We start from the raw sequence: 16,470 nt of genomic DNA, 5'->3' as shown, positions 1-16,470 counted from the left end.
GGCAGTTGAGGGCCGAGCGCGCGCGGACCCCCTCCCCCAGGAGACAAACTAGTTAAATCTACTGGTTGATTATTTAAGTCTTGGGAGGAGGGGGAGGGGGGAGTTCATGGGCTAACGGCCTCGGCTCCTCCTCCTCCTCGCCCTCTGCTGCAGGTGATGGGTTACCTGAAGCTGCTGGTGTTGAAGGACTTCAAGTCATGGCGGGGGGAGCAGGTGATCGGCCCTTTCATGAGGTTCAGCTGCATCATCGGGCCCAACGGCTCAGGTAGCGGGCTGGGGGGCGGGAGGGGGTCGGCAGGCAGCTGCTGGTGGTGGTCCCGCTTCTCCTCTGTAGCGATGGGGATTGAGGTTTCCCTTCTGGGGTCTTTGCCAGGTCTTTTCTGTGAACACCACAGGCCAGACAAGGAGGAAGCAGTAGCTGCACAGGTGCCCGCATGCAGGTGCAGGCCCAAGAAGAGGGCCAGCGTGGCTGCACTGCATCGGTGAGGCTGGTGGTAGCTTGCCTGTTAAGGAGTTAGTGGAGTTGCAGGGCTTTGAGTAGGGCGAGTAAAGACTTACGGGCCTGCTTAAAGTCTTTTCATATGCACCTGAGGGGTTGGCAGCACATGCAGAGTTTTGGCAGCTCCTACTCTGCCATTGCTTCTTTAACTGAAAGTGTAGATTTATCCAGCATGGAAGGACAGAGGTGGGGTGGTTGAAGGATTTGACATTTCTAGTTGTCTTCTCTATTCTTCCCAGCCATTGTAGAACGAGGGATTTGCAAACAGCACACCTTGCGTTTGCCACTTCAGTTCACAGTTCAGCTTACTAAGGTCGCATAAAGATAGTTTTACTATAATACTTGGGGTCATAAACTGTAGTAATGGAAAACTGCTTCTTGATTTGAGTCTGTAGTCTTTGCCATATGAGTAAATGCCTCTGGGAAAGAATAGCATTGCAGGATGGTAACTACATTGTAGTTTGGCCTGCAAGAGCCTTCATTTGTAGATGTACTCTACATTGCTATGCTGTGGGTGCTGGAATTTTTTAAAATTTTGTTCACTTCTATTGAAAGTTCCATTCAACAAATAGGATTTTATCTTCTATTTACCAGAGAACAATACAATAGGAAGTGAGGGCTATCCTGACAGCCACAAGGATGGGCTTAGAATTTGGTCTTAGTTTCCCCAGTCTGTTAATTATTTAGTTTTTTACGTCTTGTTGTTTCTTTGCTTATCTAATTGAAATGAGATCTATGAATGTAAATAACTTATTTAGCACTATTACCATATTCTTTATCATTCTATCCCCACTGTTCCGTATTGGAAAGTCTCAAAATTATGGATACTTTTTCCAGGTACTCTTCCAGTTAAATCTGAATACATTTTATAGATGAATCCAGGGAGAAAAATTGTGAACATTGTGTAATGTCTGAATTGAGTGTTTTATTTATCTATTCCCCCCCCCCCCCCCCTATTTTTCCTTTTCTGATATTTTGGAGAATAAGTCAAAATATTGCCAAAGTAGCAAGGTTGAAAACAGAAAATAATTAAGCTGTCAACAGAAATGCTCAAGACTCAAGGGGAAAAGCAAAAAGAGGATTCAATGAAGAGAATTTTTGTCTGAGGAGCGTGATCAGAGAACTTTGTTGCTGTGGTGAATGGATCTGGGAGAATACTTCTGTAGAACACTGGAGTTCTAGTTATACAATAGAGTGCTTATGCAGCAAACCCCACTGACTGCATTATGTAAAGGAAGCTATCAACAAGGATTATGATGTTGCTCACTCTGTTTAAGTAATGACCTCTAGATATGCCTGTGTAAACAAAAGAAAAAATGCAAAAAAACCAACCCCAAAACACTAAAACAAACCCGAACAAACCACGAAAAAATATCTGTTCAACAAGGCTGAACAAATAGCAAATCAGGTTTGTGATGATTTTTATTGTAGACAGGCTTATTGTCTGGTGCCAGTATGTTACATCTTAGAAATTTATTTCTTTGTTATGTGCAATTTTTTTTCCTTAATGAAATACAGGATTACAAATAGAATTAATACAGACTTTTGCATTTATGTATATGCTTTTTAGTTAATTTTTAATCAAATGCTTACTTTCATTTCTGCCATGTCAAAGCAATTTTTTAATTTTTTTTTTTAAGGAAAATCTAACATAATGGATGCTGTCAGTTTTGTGATGTGTGAGAAGACAGCTAATTTGCGAGTTAAAAGTGTTAGAGAACTTATTCATGGAGCACATGTTGGAAAACCAGTTTCTTCTACAGCTAGTGTGAAGATAATATATTGTGAAGAAGATGGGGAAGAAAAATCATTTTCAAGAGTTATCCGTGGTAGGTACTAGATTCTGTTGCACGTACTTTCTGTTGTCTGATGTATAAATATTCAACTTTGAATTTTAGGTGCCTAATATTCTTTCATATTGGGGTGGATTAAGCCCATGAGTATTGCAATACTTCTTATATTCCTTCAGTAGCATTTTGACAGCCAAGTGTTGTAATTGAAAAAACATACTGGGGCAAAGTTAAAGATTAATCAAGTGATTAATAAGTGTTCTTTCTTTATACTTTGATCTGTAGATTTTCCTGTGGAATATGTAGATGTTGGAGGCTCTAGAAAATGGCATCTCGCTGCGGGCATGTGCACTTAAGCATGTGTCAATACCTTTTGGAAGTATGCAACTAGAATTTTCATATAGAAAAATGAAATTATTGAAATGACTAAGGAACTAATTGAAATCTATTTTCTTCTTTGAGGAAATTGCTCAGTTAAATTATTCCACTAGTTTTGTTCTTTTCCTATGGAGTTTGTGTTTTAGCCGTTTTATAGTAATTTTTTTTTTCTTTCCTTCTGTAGGTAGTTGTACTGAATTCCTTTTCAATGATAAATCTGTCAGCCGATCTACTTACATATCTGAGCTTGAAAAAGTAGGCATACTTGTCAAAGTTAGGAATTGTCTTATTTTTCAGGTGAGCATTTAAGGTACTACATAAGGAAAATAAAAGCTTCTGAGATTATTTCATAGGAGTACACAGTTAACCATTTGACAGAAAAGAGGGCACCCTTAGCTAATTTCAAGCCAATGCATTTTTTTCCTGACCTTAGCCAAGAATTACAAGGCTACAAAATGAAAATAATGGGATTTGTGTGTGCATGAGTGCACTGGTAAGAAAGAAGCTAATCTGGAAGAAATTGTGTACTTGCGTTATTTCGTGTATATAAAAAAATGTGGGTCTCTATTTATAAATGTTTAGTTTATTAAATTCTAGGAGTATTATAAGTAGGAAGAGGTAATTTCATCTTAAACCACTCCTATTAGTCAAGATGCATAAAAATATATAGGATTTTTTGTTAAAATTGAGGGATTGAAAATCCTACTGGGTTATTAAGTCACAAATATTTAACGATATAGGTCAGAAATATGTACTTATGATGAATATATTTTGCAAGATTGTCTTCCTCACAGTTTCTGAGAAAAATTCCCAAGGAAGAACTGTTTTTTCCTTCTTAGAAATCCTGTATGTGTATTCTTACTATGCTAATAGTTTCTATGATGAGGACATTTACCCACTATAAAAATAGAATAAAATCACAAACTTATGTCCTACACTTTACTGGAAATGGTAATTCCTTCAGATCGGTGAAGATTTGAGCAGCTAACACATGGACGAAAACAGTGCGCCCATTAACTTGGGGACTTATGTAATCTTCTGGTGTGTTGATTTCAACTGTTTTGCTTTTGAAATACTGGAGGAGGGGTGTTTGTTGGTTTTTTTTTTCATTGAAAATGAGTTTCAGCTCTTTTAAAAAGGCTAACAAGATTTAATTTTGTCATTCTGATACTGCTGACTGATTTATGCAGGTGTATTTAGTTTGAAGGTGTTTTTCATAGACTGTATCTGGCATTCTAAAATTTTTAGTGATGCCTTTAATTAGGTGAGGTGGCTAGGTGATAGTTCTTTTGGTAATAAACTTTTCCTTTGTTTTGAATCTAAAAGTACTTTCATCCAATTCTGTTAACCATATATATATCAGGAGATAAATCTGTACTATATGCTCTTAGGGAAGAAATTATTAGACAATGTAATGATCTACAGTGCTGCATTATTTTTTTTTTTTGCAATTTTGTTTTAGGGCACAGTAGAATCAATTGCAATGAAGAAGCCAAAGGAGAGAACTCAACTTTTTGAACAGATCAGTAATTCATGGGAATATGCTGAAGACTATGAACGAAAAAAGAAAAAAATGCAGCAAGCAGAAGAGGATGCGCAGTTTAATTATAACAAGAAAAAAAGTATTGCAGCAGAACGCAAACAAGCTAAGATAGAGAAAGAGGAGGTAACTCAAACTTACTCCTTTTTTGCACATTAAGATCTCAGATTTTGCATCTTTTCTTGCTTTTCATCTAGTATGTTTTTCAGTATGGTATAATCTATAATAATTTAGTATAATGTAAAAGGATAGAGGAATACATATAATAAAATCTAAATAAATGAAAGTGTAGATTTTTCAGTGTGATTAATTTAAGTGTTAACTTACATGTTTATGATTAGTGCACGTTACTGAAATAATAACTACTGGTACATCATCTTACATCACTTTGAGCTTAAAATTAGACTGCTAGTGATTGAAAATCCTTTTTATAAACCATAAATAAAATTTTAATATTGGTAGGCAGAGCATTACCAGATGCTTCTCAAGGAACTGGTTGAAGAAAGGGTACAGCTGAAGCTTTTCCGGCTTTATCACAATGAAAAAAACATTGACTTTTTGAAAAAAAGTTTGGATGAAAAGAATATGGAGACTAATACCAAGAAAGAGTCTCTTTCTACAGCAGAAGATGCATTTAGAGCCAAGAAAAAAGCGCTTGGTGTACTAGACAGGGACCAACAGCACATGGAAAGAGAAATGAAGTAGGTTTTCCAATCAATTTCTCTGATTGTTGAGTTAAAGTATAGTCTGCACTGGGAATTGCTTGGCAGGCATGCATTTTCTGTTAAAGCAGCTGGGTAACATCCCAATACTATAGAAATCAGTTTGCAACAGTTTACTAAAGTAATATCTAGGCATTGATTTCACCTCCCCCACCATGCCTAGGTTGTCAGTAATTTTCTTATATAAATGCTTGTTTGCTATTATATTTTTTAAAAGGTTATGCTTCACTTCTTGCATTTCTATTTTCAGTGGATAGTGGAAAAAAAAAAATCGCGTGTCAGTATGTAACCTTGCAGTCAACAACTGATTATTTGTTTGCATGTGTGGTTGAGAGGAGGTTACTGATTTTCTTTTTTTGTTTTCTTTTGCTGTGGTTTTGTTGTTTTGGATGTGCTTTGTGGTTGTTGGTTGGTTGGGTTTTTTATTTGTGTGGTTGGTTGTTGGTTGTGGTTGGTTGTTGTGTTTTTTTTTTTTTTAGGTCTCTGGAAGCATCACTGATTCAACAGAGACCCCTCTATATAAAAGCAAAGGAAAACACTTCCTACCAAATCAAGAAAGTAGAAATGTCTAAAAAATCTCTAAGGGACAAGGAGAAATCCTGTGATAAGGAAAAGCAGAACATAAAAGAACTAGAGCTAGAATTGAATGATATTGAGAAGGCATGGAGAGCATTTGAGAAGAAAACTGAAGAGGAGTTACTGCAGAGAGCAGCACGTATTGAACTGAGAGAAAGTCAGGTGAATTGGGAAGCCAAGAAATACTGTTTACTAGTGAAGTCCAAAAATCCCCACTGATAACAGAGAAACCATTGTTTCATGGATAGCCTGTAATTTCTAATGATCTTTTTGCTGTTGAGCTCAAAGAAAAACAAAATTGTAACTTTTATTTAGAGACCGTTTCATTGGATGAAGAGAAATGATGATGCAGCCTCTTGGGGGAGTGGGCTGTCTCCTTTCTGGGGGCGGGGGGGAAAGTCAGATCTCACAGAAGTTCCAAATGTGGAACGTTTCTAGGAAGTAAATCTAAGTTGCATAGAGATTTAGATGTTTACCATTGTGAGATTTGAAATGGTGAGCATCTCTCGAGGGTGTGAAGTGCATCTTCTAAGCAATGTGAGAAGATATTTTTATTAGAGGAAACAGTGAATTTTCAGTGAACAAAAAGTTTAAGAGTTTGATAGAAACTTCAGAAGAGTTGTACTTGGGGGCTGTCATCTGTGAATTAGGACTGTAGCTACATGTTGGATTGTTCTCTCTGGTTTGGGTTTTTTTCCTGTTCTTCATGGAAGCCCACATGGCACACTGTGGGAGGGTAAGATAGAAAACATCCAGTACGGTCTTGGGGTGAAAGGGTAATTTTTGAGAAATGGCTTGTCAGCTGGCGTACAGAAATATGTCTTCATTTAGGAAAAAACAAGAAGATAACAAAAATGCAAAGTAGTATGTGTACCATCTACTATGGGTCAGAATCTAAAACTGACGTAGCTCACTTGTGAGCTATTTTAAATTGTTTTAGAAGAAAAGGACTGCATCACTCTACAGTAGATTCAAGTTTGAAGAAGCTATCTTCACAACCATATGGCCAGAAATGCTTTTAAAACTATGTGCCAGCTTCTTTTCTCCTCTGTCTCTTCCTTAAAATAGTTCCTGATCAATTAATGGAGAAGCTGCAGGGTTGTTCTTTTAGTTGTGAATCTTCCTACTTTGCATTTCAGAGGCATTTGGTCAGTGAGTTATAACTTTGCAAGATTGCTTAAAATGTTTTGGTTTTTTTTTATATATATGTTCACCTTAAAAAAATAAAACCAAAACAACAACCTGATAACATGAGAATGCTGTAATTATAAATACCAAAACTTGCAGTAATTTTGGGCTGTGCAAAAACTTGATGTTAACCTCAAGATTAAATGTGAAGTACTGTAAACTTTATAAACTTGCCTGAGAAGTAAGTCATTAGAATTCTAAAACAAGACTGTAGGCAAGAACTATTAAGTGTAAGCTTTGGGTTGAATCTTTCTCTTATAAAATATAACTTCTGATAATGCAATTAGTAGCTAGAATGTTCTTCTGGAGAATTGGGTGGTTTTCATAATCTTAATTATGATAAAGTAGCAATTACTAATTGAGGCTGTAAGAACATGAGTCTTCCCACATACAGTGGAGTGAATTAGGTTTTTTATGTTATTTGTCCAGTTGGAGCGTTATAAAGAGCTAAAGGAAATAGCAAGAAAGAAAGCAGCTACGCTAACCCAGCAGCTAGAGAAACTTCGTTGGGAGGAAAAAGCAGATCAAGAAAGGCTGAAACTTAATCGGAGGAAGAAAAAAGAAGTTGAGGTATTTGTATCAAGCTAGAATTGTATTTTAAGGAGAAAAATGTTTCTGTACCCCTCCCTCTGGTATAAATGTCTATGTGTTAAACGCTTTGACATAAAGGAATACTCAGCAAAGGAGATACGTTGCAACTGTTAGTTCCATTTTCATAATTCAACACATTTAGAAAAATGGCTTCTGAATTTCTTCAGAGAATGGTTGTGTGGGCACTCACTGAGGATTTGGGTTTGAAAGCTTTGGCTCTAATATTTTACAGTTGCTCAGAACATAGGCTTAACTGTAATTAGTTCCTGTTTTCATAAGTGTAGTTTGTCTTTCTGAGATGTCCTACCACTGTTGTATATCTGTACTATACTCACACCCTTTAGAGATTAATTTTGATCACAGCTACCTTTTTTTCTGAGGTGTTTTTAAGGTCAGTTGTATGTATTAGTGTGGTGTAGTTGGAAAAATCTCCTTGGTGTCCACTTTTCTGTTGCACTTCAGAGGCAGCAAGTCCCGTTGTACTGTTGAAAAGAAATAGAGGGATACTTGAGAGTTCATAAAATGCATGTCTGACTATTCAGAGTTGGCATTGCTTAACTGTACTACTGACATTTGGTGATCACTGCTCGCAATTCAGCATGTACGTGACCACATCTAGCATGCTCTGCCCAGTTCTGGGCTGTTAAACATCAAAAATGCTGGCATCCTGTAGTGAGTACAGCAGAGAACCACCAAGCTGGCTGGGGCCAGCTATGAGGAAAGGCTAAGAGAACTGGATCTGTTCAGCCTGGAGAAAGAGAGGAGACCTTATCACTGTCTGCAGTTACCTAACGGGAGGATATGAATCGGATAGAGCCACACTCCTTCTAGAAGTGCACAGTGATAGGATGGGAGACAACAAATACAACTTAGAATGTGGGAAATTCCAAATAGCTATTAGGTAAGGAATTTCATCTCAAGGATAGTTAAACATTGAAGCAGGTGCACAAAGAGGTTGAGGACTCTCCATCCCTACAGCTGTTCTAAAGGTCACAAGGATTTCAGAAGTTAAATGAAGGCTTAATAAAATGTGTAAGTAACAATATTGGTTTTTTCTTTCATTTGCTTTAGTTAATGTATCTTTATTCAATTTGAGTAATTGAAAATATTTGTTTCACTGTTGGTTTGTTTTTTAGTACAATGCTTTTATGTCAGGTTGGAACCTCTATATCTACTTCTTCATCTGTCCTTAGGAAAAAGCTTCTGTTAATCTCAGACCAAGAAAAACACCTTTTTTTGCTTTAACACCTATAATTTACTAACACTGTTTAAAGTTGTTTTATTTGATGGTGTTACAATTCTTTGTGCTGAAGAGGCTTTCTCTGAACTGTAGCCGAACACGAAAAATCCAGTAATCGCCGAGATAAAATAGTTTTCCTTTATTATTCATGGTGCAGTTTGGCATCTACAATTGAAAAAGAGATGTTATTACTTCAGCATGAAATACCAACAAGGCAGAAAAGATCTGTCCAGTACTTGTTCTGAATTAAAAGCTTTATACCTTTGTATAAAACTGTCACTTTTCTCTGGTTTGTTTTTAACACATTCTATTTGTGATTGCATAGGAATACATAAAACAAACCGTACAACGGATAGAAGAGCATGAAAAACAAATAGAGAAGTTGGAAGAATACGCCAAGATATGCACGTATGTTAAAAAACCTAAAAGCTAATTGGATTTTTTGCATATTAGGTATTTTCAGATTAACGTAGCTGGTTTCTAATTCTTTTCTATTTCAAATTTTGATAAGAATTAGAATTCTTACTAATTCTAATTAATATTCCAGTTACTTTAGCTGTCAAAATAAAGTAGGAAGTATGATGACTCATCCATATTTTGTTTGAAACCAATTTTATAATTGCTTCTAACTTAGGGCAACTAAGATGATTAAGGGATTGGAGCATCTCCCTTATGAGGAAAGGCTGAAAGAGCTGGGACTCTTTAGCCTGGAGAAGAGAAGGCTGAGGGGAGACCTTATTAATACTTACAAGTATCTAAAGGGTGGGTTGAAGGAGGATGGAGCCAGGCTCTTTTCAGTGGTTCCTAGTGACAGGACAAGGGGCAATGGGCACAAGTCAGAATATAGGAAGTTCCGTTCAAATACACGGAAAAACTTCTTTACGGTGAGGGTGACAGAGCACTGGAACAGGCTGCCCAAGGAGGTTGTGGAGTCCCCTTCTCTGGAGATTTTCAAGACCCGCCTGGATGCAGTCCTGAATAATGTGCTCTAGGCAATCCTGCTTTAGCAGGGGAGTTGGACTAGATGATCTCTAGAGGTCCCTTCCAACTCTGATACTCCGTGATTCTTGTAGGTGTGCAAATTTTGTCACTACAGGTAGGGTATGGGTCTATTTGTGTACAAATTCAGGGTGAGAGAACAGGGCAGTTCTGTAGTTGTGCTGCTCTAGGAAGCAGTTAATATTTACATTGGGTATTAGGAGCACAGTTCAGTTCTTGCTTCCTGGGTCTTCTCTTCTACCTGATATTTATTCTTTGTGAAGTAAAGTGTTTAAGCCCAAAATTAAGCAACCTGAAATAACTTTGACATTTGCCTGTGTTTTGTGCAGGAGGTCAGAGTTGTCTGATCTCTAGAGATTATTTTTTTTTTCCCAACCTGTCTTTTACTATGTATCTGTAACGTGTGCTTTGGCTTAATGCTGTCTGTGTACTGAACAAAGTTCTGCCATGGACAGGGAGCAGCAGACCCACTGTGATTGGTATGATGCAAAATTATTTTAATTAAGTAGTTGTAGTAGAGTGTGGTAGAGCCTTAGTGACTTTGTGCATAAAGTGAGTCATAATTTTGTGTAAGAATTCTCAGTCCTTCTTAGAGGATAAAACAGTATGGGTGTGTGTTACACAGGCAAAAACTCTCACTTGAACTCAACTTTGAAACCTTAAAAATAGCATATACCATAGACTGCAACTTTTATAAGTAGCTTCTTATAGATAAAATCTTTAATGATTTTCATAGTCTGTGACTAGAGTGACTAATTTTATAAGCTAAAAGCTTGAATAAATGAAATAGTAAATCACTTTCCTATTTTTGCTTCTGTTCAAAGTGAGTCGTTAGCAGAGAAAAAACAGCAAGAGGAAGTGCTAACTAAGGAAATTGAAAATGCAACAATACGAATAGCTGAAGTGAATGAAGAATTGAACAAAATAGTTGGTGAACTGCAGAATGCCAAAATTGATTACCATGAAGGAAGGCGTCAGCAAATGAGAGCAGAGATCCTAGAAAGTCTGAAAAGACTATATCCGGATTCTGTGGTAATTGAATGGCCTTATTTAAATGCCTTATTTTAGAATTCAGATTTAAGAGTTCTGCCTTAGACTGAGTAAGCAGCTAGAGTAAATTGCGCTATCTTGAATATTGTTTTGAATTTTATGCTAGCTTGAGTGTACTTGGTGAAATAGTATTACTGAAAGAATAGTGGCATATACTGTCATTATTTTTCAGTTTCCACATAGACAGATTACTGCTTGAATCAAAGAATAATTTTGATCTCTTGTGTGATTTTTGTGGGGTTTTGATTTATTTACTTTTTTGTTTTATTTTGTTTTGTCTTCAAACGTATATTTTTGACTTACTTATTTTGAACAAATGAATGGGAAATTCTTTCTGGGATAAATGGTCTCACAGCTGAATACATCTTCCAAAGGACAATTTTTCTTAGGTGCATGAGATTTTTTTACGTTACCAAACGGTCTGTCTTTGCTTATTAGTTACCATATTTTACTTAAAGTACTCTTCAGTAATGCCATTAAGTGTTCTGTGTATTGATTCTGAATTGTCAACAGGCATTGATTGGTTTGAGGCATGTTTACACCTTTTTATCGACACTTAAGAATGTTTACATCAAGGTTGGAAGCCATTCCAAATAAGAACTTTATAATAAATCTGATCAGTTGAGTAGTTGGTATCTGAGTATGTCACGGTATAAGCAATCCTTTTTGATGTGCACAGTCAGTTGGGATGTACAAGCTGGGAATCTTTTTTTCTTTTAATGTTTAGGTGACATATCTCTGCTTCCAAGTGCTGCCGTAAGAACATAAAAAAAAAAAAAGTTTTCAGTTGTTCTTTGCTTCTTCATCTTTTGCAGAACCTCCTCAGAATCTGGCAAGTGTCTGATCCTGTTGTTTTCTCAAGAGATTAAGAAATTTGTTTTTCAGCTGTTTTTCAGAATTTTTTCATCCATGTTAACAAGGTGTTCCAAAAAATCAAGAAGATGTTTGGTATATCTCTTTTTGCTCACTCTTTGCATTGAATCCCTATTTGAAAAGAACTGGATCAGAGCGGTGATACCTTGCTGGCTTAGGGGAGAGCTGTTGTTCAGGATGTTTTCCTTCAGGAGCTGCAAATTTAAGAGTACTTACAGATGTGATGGCTTCTAATAAATAAAAACTAGATAAGTCAAATTGGTTACATAAATCATCCCATCACAGAAAGTCTTAATGATACCTGCTTCAGTTACCCTTGTTCCTGCAATAGTTTTCCCAATACCAGCATATGAGGCAACAGAGTTGCTTCTGAGCTGCTCCTTACACTCTGTACTAATTCCAGATTACTGAACCCAATCCAAGTTAAAGTCTTAGGATGGAAAGGTCATGGCACATTTCATCTTCTGGTAGTCTGCTAAGAATTCGGGTAGAACTGGAGGAAATCTTGTTGGACCTCTTGATTTCATAGGCAAAAAATGGCATATGGCTTTTGAGTGTTTAGTTCTTGTATCTATTTTAAAGCTTCTGTTCTTCTGTTAAAACATTCTTGTTATTGTTGGTGAACATTCGAATTACTGGAACAGCCAACCAGCAATGTGACTGCCGCTGTATGAGTGACGTGTGCATTTTCATGGATTAGTCTGATCAACAAAGTGAATTTTGCAGCTGATTACAGGTTTTACAATTTAATTTTCAAAATGGCATTCCCACACTGGTAATTTTAATTGGCAAGATTACTATTGTTACACATTCAGTTGGTCTGTCAATAGTTGTTTTCACAGAAATCTGGCATTCCATCTGGACTTAAATGCCTGTGTCTAAACTGAAAGTATATAGATCCCCTGTATAGTTTTGCATGTCTGAAACATTATGTGTCTGAGCTGCAGATAGAAACATCAAGTAGATGACACTGTGTGAGAAAACCAGGAAACGAAATAGAGACCCTTGTGGTGTTGGGTGTTATCCTTGCTTCTACTGTTTTTCAGAAAAGGGAGAACATTTGTCAAGAGAAGGGTAGGAAAGTAGATCATAGTAGGATGGGATTTGATCTACTTGAAATTATCTCAGTTATATCATACATGAGACAATACTGTGGATGACCTATCACAAACAACTCTTACGAGTTGTCTTCCTGTTACCATTTGTTTAAATTTGATAAAGATGAAACTGTAGATATGCAAGAGGAGACCAGTAGCTGTATGTCAAGAAGAAGAAAGTTCTCGCATAAATTTACAGGTTATAGTGTTCAGAATGTGCATCAGTACCTTTAATCGTTCAGGGAAAGGTCAGCTGTACCTACAATTACAGAAATGGAACAAAAGATCTTTAGGGAGCATGTACAGCAAAGGACTAATTAGTTTTATCTGTGGAGGTGTTATTTCAATATATGGCAAAACAGGCTTGATTATTTGGACTATGCAGTACGAGAAAAGCACTTTTTATTCTTTTCATGCTACTAAAGTAAGCAGATACTACTTTTTGGGGGTTGAAACTGGAATGCTGCCTTTCTTGTTAGCATTTTCCAATTAACAGTTCTGTTTATTTAAGACCTTGTTGCCATTCAAAGATCTTATTGTGGGTTAGATACTTTGTTCTCTCCCAAAAACTTACATAGCATACACTAGAATTGTATGCTAGATATTGTGAGTAAAACATTGAGATGTGTAACTGTAACCTCAGGGGAAAAATGAAATCCTTAAAGATTTTGAAGGAATACTATGCTATTTGGATTGAATGCTACAATTTCTGCTTTTTGCTGGTGTACAGCCATTGTAAGAGAGAGCAGCTGGTAGATAGGTAACACATTTTCCTCTTACTACTTCGGTATCTTGTATGCAGAAATATTATTTGATATCTAAATAACATATTACTATTTCTGTATATTTTTATCTTCAGTTTGGAAGGCTCCTTGACCTGTGTCATCCTACTCATAAAAAATACCAGCTTGCTGTTACCAAGGTATTCAGCAAATACATGACTGCTATTGTTGTTACCACTGAAAAAACAGCAAGAGATTGCATTCGGTTCCTAAAACAAGAACGAGTTGAACCTGAAACTTTTCTTGCTTTGGATTACCTTGATGTAAGTACATTTTTCTTTTTCCTGTCATCAGCAAGTTAATACACTTGTAAATCTTGATATTGGCTCATTTAAGCTTGATTAAAACAGGCTTAAGTGTTAAGGCAAAGCACTTACAAGGTGAGCTTCATGAGGTTCCTCTTGGCCCATTTCTCCAGTCTGCTAAGGTCCTTCTGGATGGCAGCATGATCATCTGGCATATCAGCCATTCCTCCCAGTTTGGTGTCATCAGCAAACTTTCTAAGGGTACACTCTGCCCCATCATCCAGATGATTAAGGAAGATGCCAAACAGGATTGGTCCCAGTGTTGACATGGCTAGTTACTTGCCTGCAGCTGGACTTTGTGCTACCAGTCACCACTCTGTGGGCCTGTCTGTTCAGCCAGTTTTCAATCTACCTCACTGTCTGTTGATCCAACCCATATTTCATCAGCTTCTCTATGAGGATCTTGGGAGAGACAGTGTTGGGAGACTTACTGAAGGACAATATCCACTGATATCCCCTTGTGTACCAGGCCAGTATTTCATTGTAGAAGACTGTCAGGTTGGTCAGACACAACCAACTTGGTGAATCCATGCTGACTGCTCCTCTAAGGCTTTCTTGTCATTTACGTGCCTGGAAATGGTTTATAGGATTGGTTGCTCCATCATTTTCCCAGACATCAGGGTGAGACTGGCTGTCCTGTAGTTCCCTGGGTCCTCTTTGTTGCCCCCTTTTGAACACAGGAGTGACACTTGTTTTTCTCCAGTCCTTAGGCACCTCTTTTGGTTGCCATGATCATTCAAAGATTACTGAGAGTGGCCTTGCAATGTCATCAGCCAGTTTCTTCAGCACTGGTGGTTACATCACATCAGGGCTCATGCATTTACGTATGTCCAGTTTGCTTAAGCATTCCCTGAACCAATGCCATTCCAACAAGGGTTCGTTTTCCTTGTTCCAGACTTTCCCCTGGTTTCTAGAACCTGGGATACCTGCAGTCCAGTCTTGCTAGTAAAGATGGAGGTGAAAAAGGGATTCAGTACTTCAGTCTCATCATATCCTGTGTCACTAGGTGCCCTGCCTCATTCAGCAGCAGGCCCACATTTTCCTTAGCCTTCCTTTTATCGCCTAAGGAGTTACAGAAGCCATTTCTTTGACATCTCTTGCCAGATTCAATTCCAATTGGGCTTTGGCTTTCCTAACCTCTCTATATTCCTCCCAGGTTATCTGTCCCTGTTTCCACCATCTGTATACTTCCTTTCTGTGTTTGAGTTTTGCCAGGAGCTGGCAAATGCCTCCTGGCATTTTTGCCTGACTTTCTGCTCATTGGGGTGATAGCTCTTAAGGCTGGAGGGGGTGGTCATTGAATATTAACCAGCATTCTCGGGCCCTTCTTTGGTCTGGGGCCTTATCCCATGAGAGTCTATTGAGCAGATGTTTGAAGAGGCCAAAGTCTGCTCCTGAAGTCCAGGATCGTGAGCTTGCCTTTTGCCCTGCTCCCTCCTCTCGAGATCCTGAAGTCTCCTATCTCGTGCTCATTGCAGCTAGAGTTGCCTTTGACGTTTCCATTCCAGCAAGCCGCCTCTTGTTGGTGAGTGTGAGGATTAGCAGAGCACCTTTCCTCATCAGCTTCTCTGTCACTTGGGTGAGGAAGTTGTCATCAATACTTTCCAGGAACTGCCTGGTTTGCTTACACCCTGCTGTGTTGCCCCTGTAGCAGATATTGGGGTGGTTGAAGTCCCCCATGAGGACCAGGGCCTGTGAATGTAATGCACCTTGTAGCTGTCTGTAGAAAGCCTCATCCACTTGTTCTTCCTGGTCAGGTGGCCTGTAGTAGACACCCACTACAATGTTACCCTTACCTGTTCTTTCTTCATTCCTTATCCATGAACTCTCAATTGGCTCATCATCCTTCCCCAGGCAGAGCTCCATGCATTCCAGCTGTTCCCCCAGATATAGGGCAACTCTTACCACCTCATCCTCCCAGCCTGTCCTTCTTAAAGAGCCTCTGTCCCTACCACTCCAGTTGTGGGAGCCATCCTACCATGTCTCCATGATACCAAGAAGACTGTAGCCCTGCAACAGCACACAGATCTTTAGCTTATCTTGTTTATTCCCCTTGCTACCTGTATTTGTATTTCATGCACAGTGAAATGGGTTGTACAGATGTAAGTACTGTAGTATACACAGAATATGAAAACCAAATCTGTTTCTAGTCTTGTAGTGACTGAGGCCCCCATTTTGTTGATTTGCATGTCCTGTCCCCAGACCACTCAGATTTGGATGTGCCTTGCTATTACAACATGGATTCTAAACACAGCTTATTTGCTTTACAGGTTGGACCAATCAACGAAAAGTTAAGAGAGATAAAAGGAGTTAAAATGATGGTGGATGTTGTACAAACTCCATTTGCTCCACTGAAAAAAGTGATTCAGTTTGTGAGTGGGAATACCTTGGTCTGTGAAACAGTTAAAGAAGCAAAACAAATAGCGTTTGATGGACCAGTGAGGTTGAAAGTAAGAAGCTGAATTTTGTTGTGTATGGTTTTTTTCATTGTAGTTACCTGTTTGATGTCATTTAAATAATTCTATAAACATCCCAGGAAGTATTGCAGATAACCACAAAATGGTACCATGTTGCCTACTCTATTCCCACACAAATAAACCCCCATATATTTCAAATGATTGTATTTTCTTCTGTATGATAGTAAGTTTAAGTGATTTCCTGGGAAAAGGAGGCAAATTGGAGGATAGCTAGTGTACAAATAAGTTTCTTGGTATGGTCCTGTTGATGAAGAGGAGGAAGGAGGGATAATCCTGATCTTAAAACTAATTTAAAAGTACAAACTTTATTTTGCTAGCTTTTCTATGAAGAAATGCTTTCAAAAAATCTTCATAATATCTGAC

At 37.9% G+C, this 16,470-nt stretch overlaps 1 protein-coding gene across 1 annotated transcript in view; it reads left to right on the top strand.

Annotated features, from left to right (window-relative positions):
- Positions 1-156: 156 nt before the first annotated feature.
- The window catches only part of SMC1B (structural maintenance of chromosomes 1B), a gene marked incomplete at both ends in the record, with an annotated part of 37,844 nt that continues 21,530 nt past the window's right edge, over positions 157-16,470 (top strand). The window contains 11 exons of the mRNA XM_082481475.1: positions 157-265; positions 2,140-2,328; positions 2,852-2,964; positions 4,130-4,333; positions 4,670-4,908; positions 5,409-5,667; positions 7,123-7,263; positions 8,850-8,932; positions 10,348-10,555; positions 13,403-13,588; positions 15,901-16,080. Coding sequence (XP_082337601.1) covers positions 157-265; positions 2,140-2,328; positions 2,852-2,964; positions 4,130-4,333; positions 4,670-4,908; positions 5,409-5,667; positions 7,123-7,263; positions 8,850-8,932; positions 10,348-10,555; positions 13,403-13,588; positions 15,901-16,080 — 1,911 coding nt within the window. The remainder of the gene's footprint in view (positions 266-2,139; positions 2,329-2,851; positions 2,965-4,129; positions 4,334-4,669; positions 4,909-5,408; positions 5,668-7,122; positions 7,264-8,849; positions 8,933-10,347; positions 10,556-13,402; positions 13,589-15,900; positions 16,081-16,470) is intronic.

The sequence above is a fragment of the Vanellus vanellus genome, assembly GCF_965231255.1.
Source record: "Vanellus vanellus genome assembly, chromosome: 1".
NCBI classification, from domain to species: domain Eukaryota; kingdom Metazoa; phylum Chordata; class Aves; order Charadriiformes; family Charadriidae; genus Vanellus; species Vanellus vanellus.
Note: the sequence above shows the minus strand (reverse complement) of the source record. Positions and strands in the feature narration are given on the sequence as shown.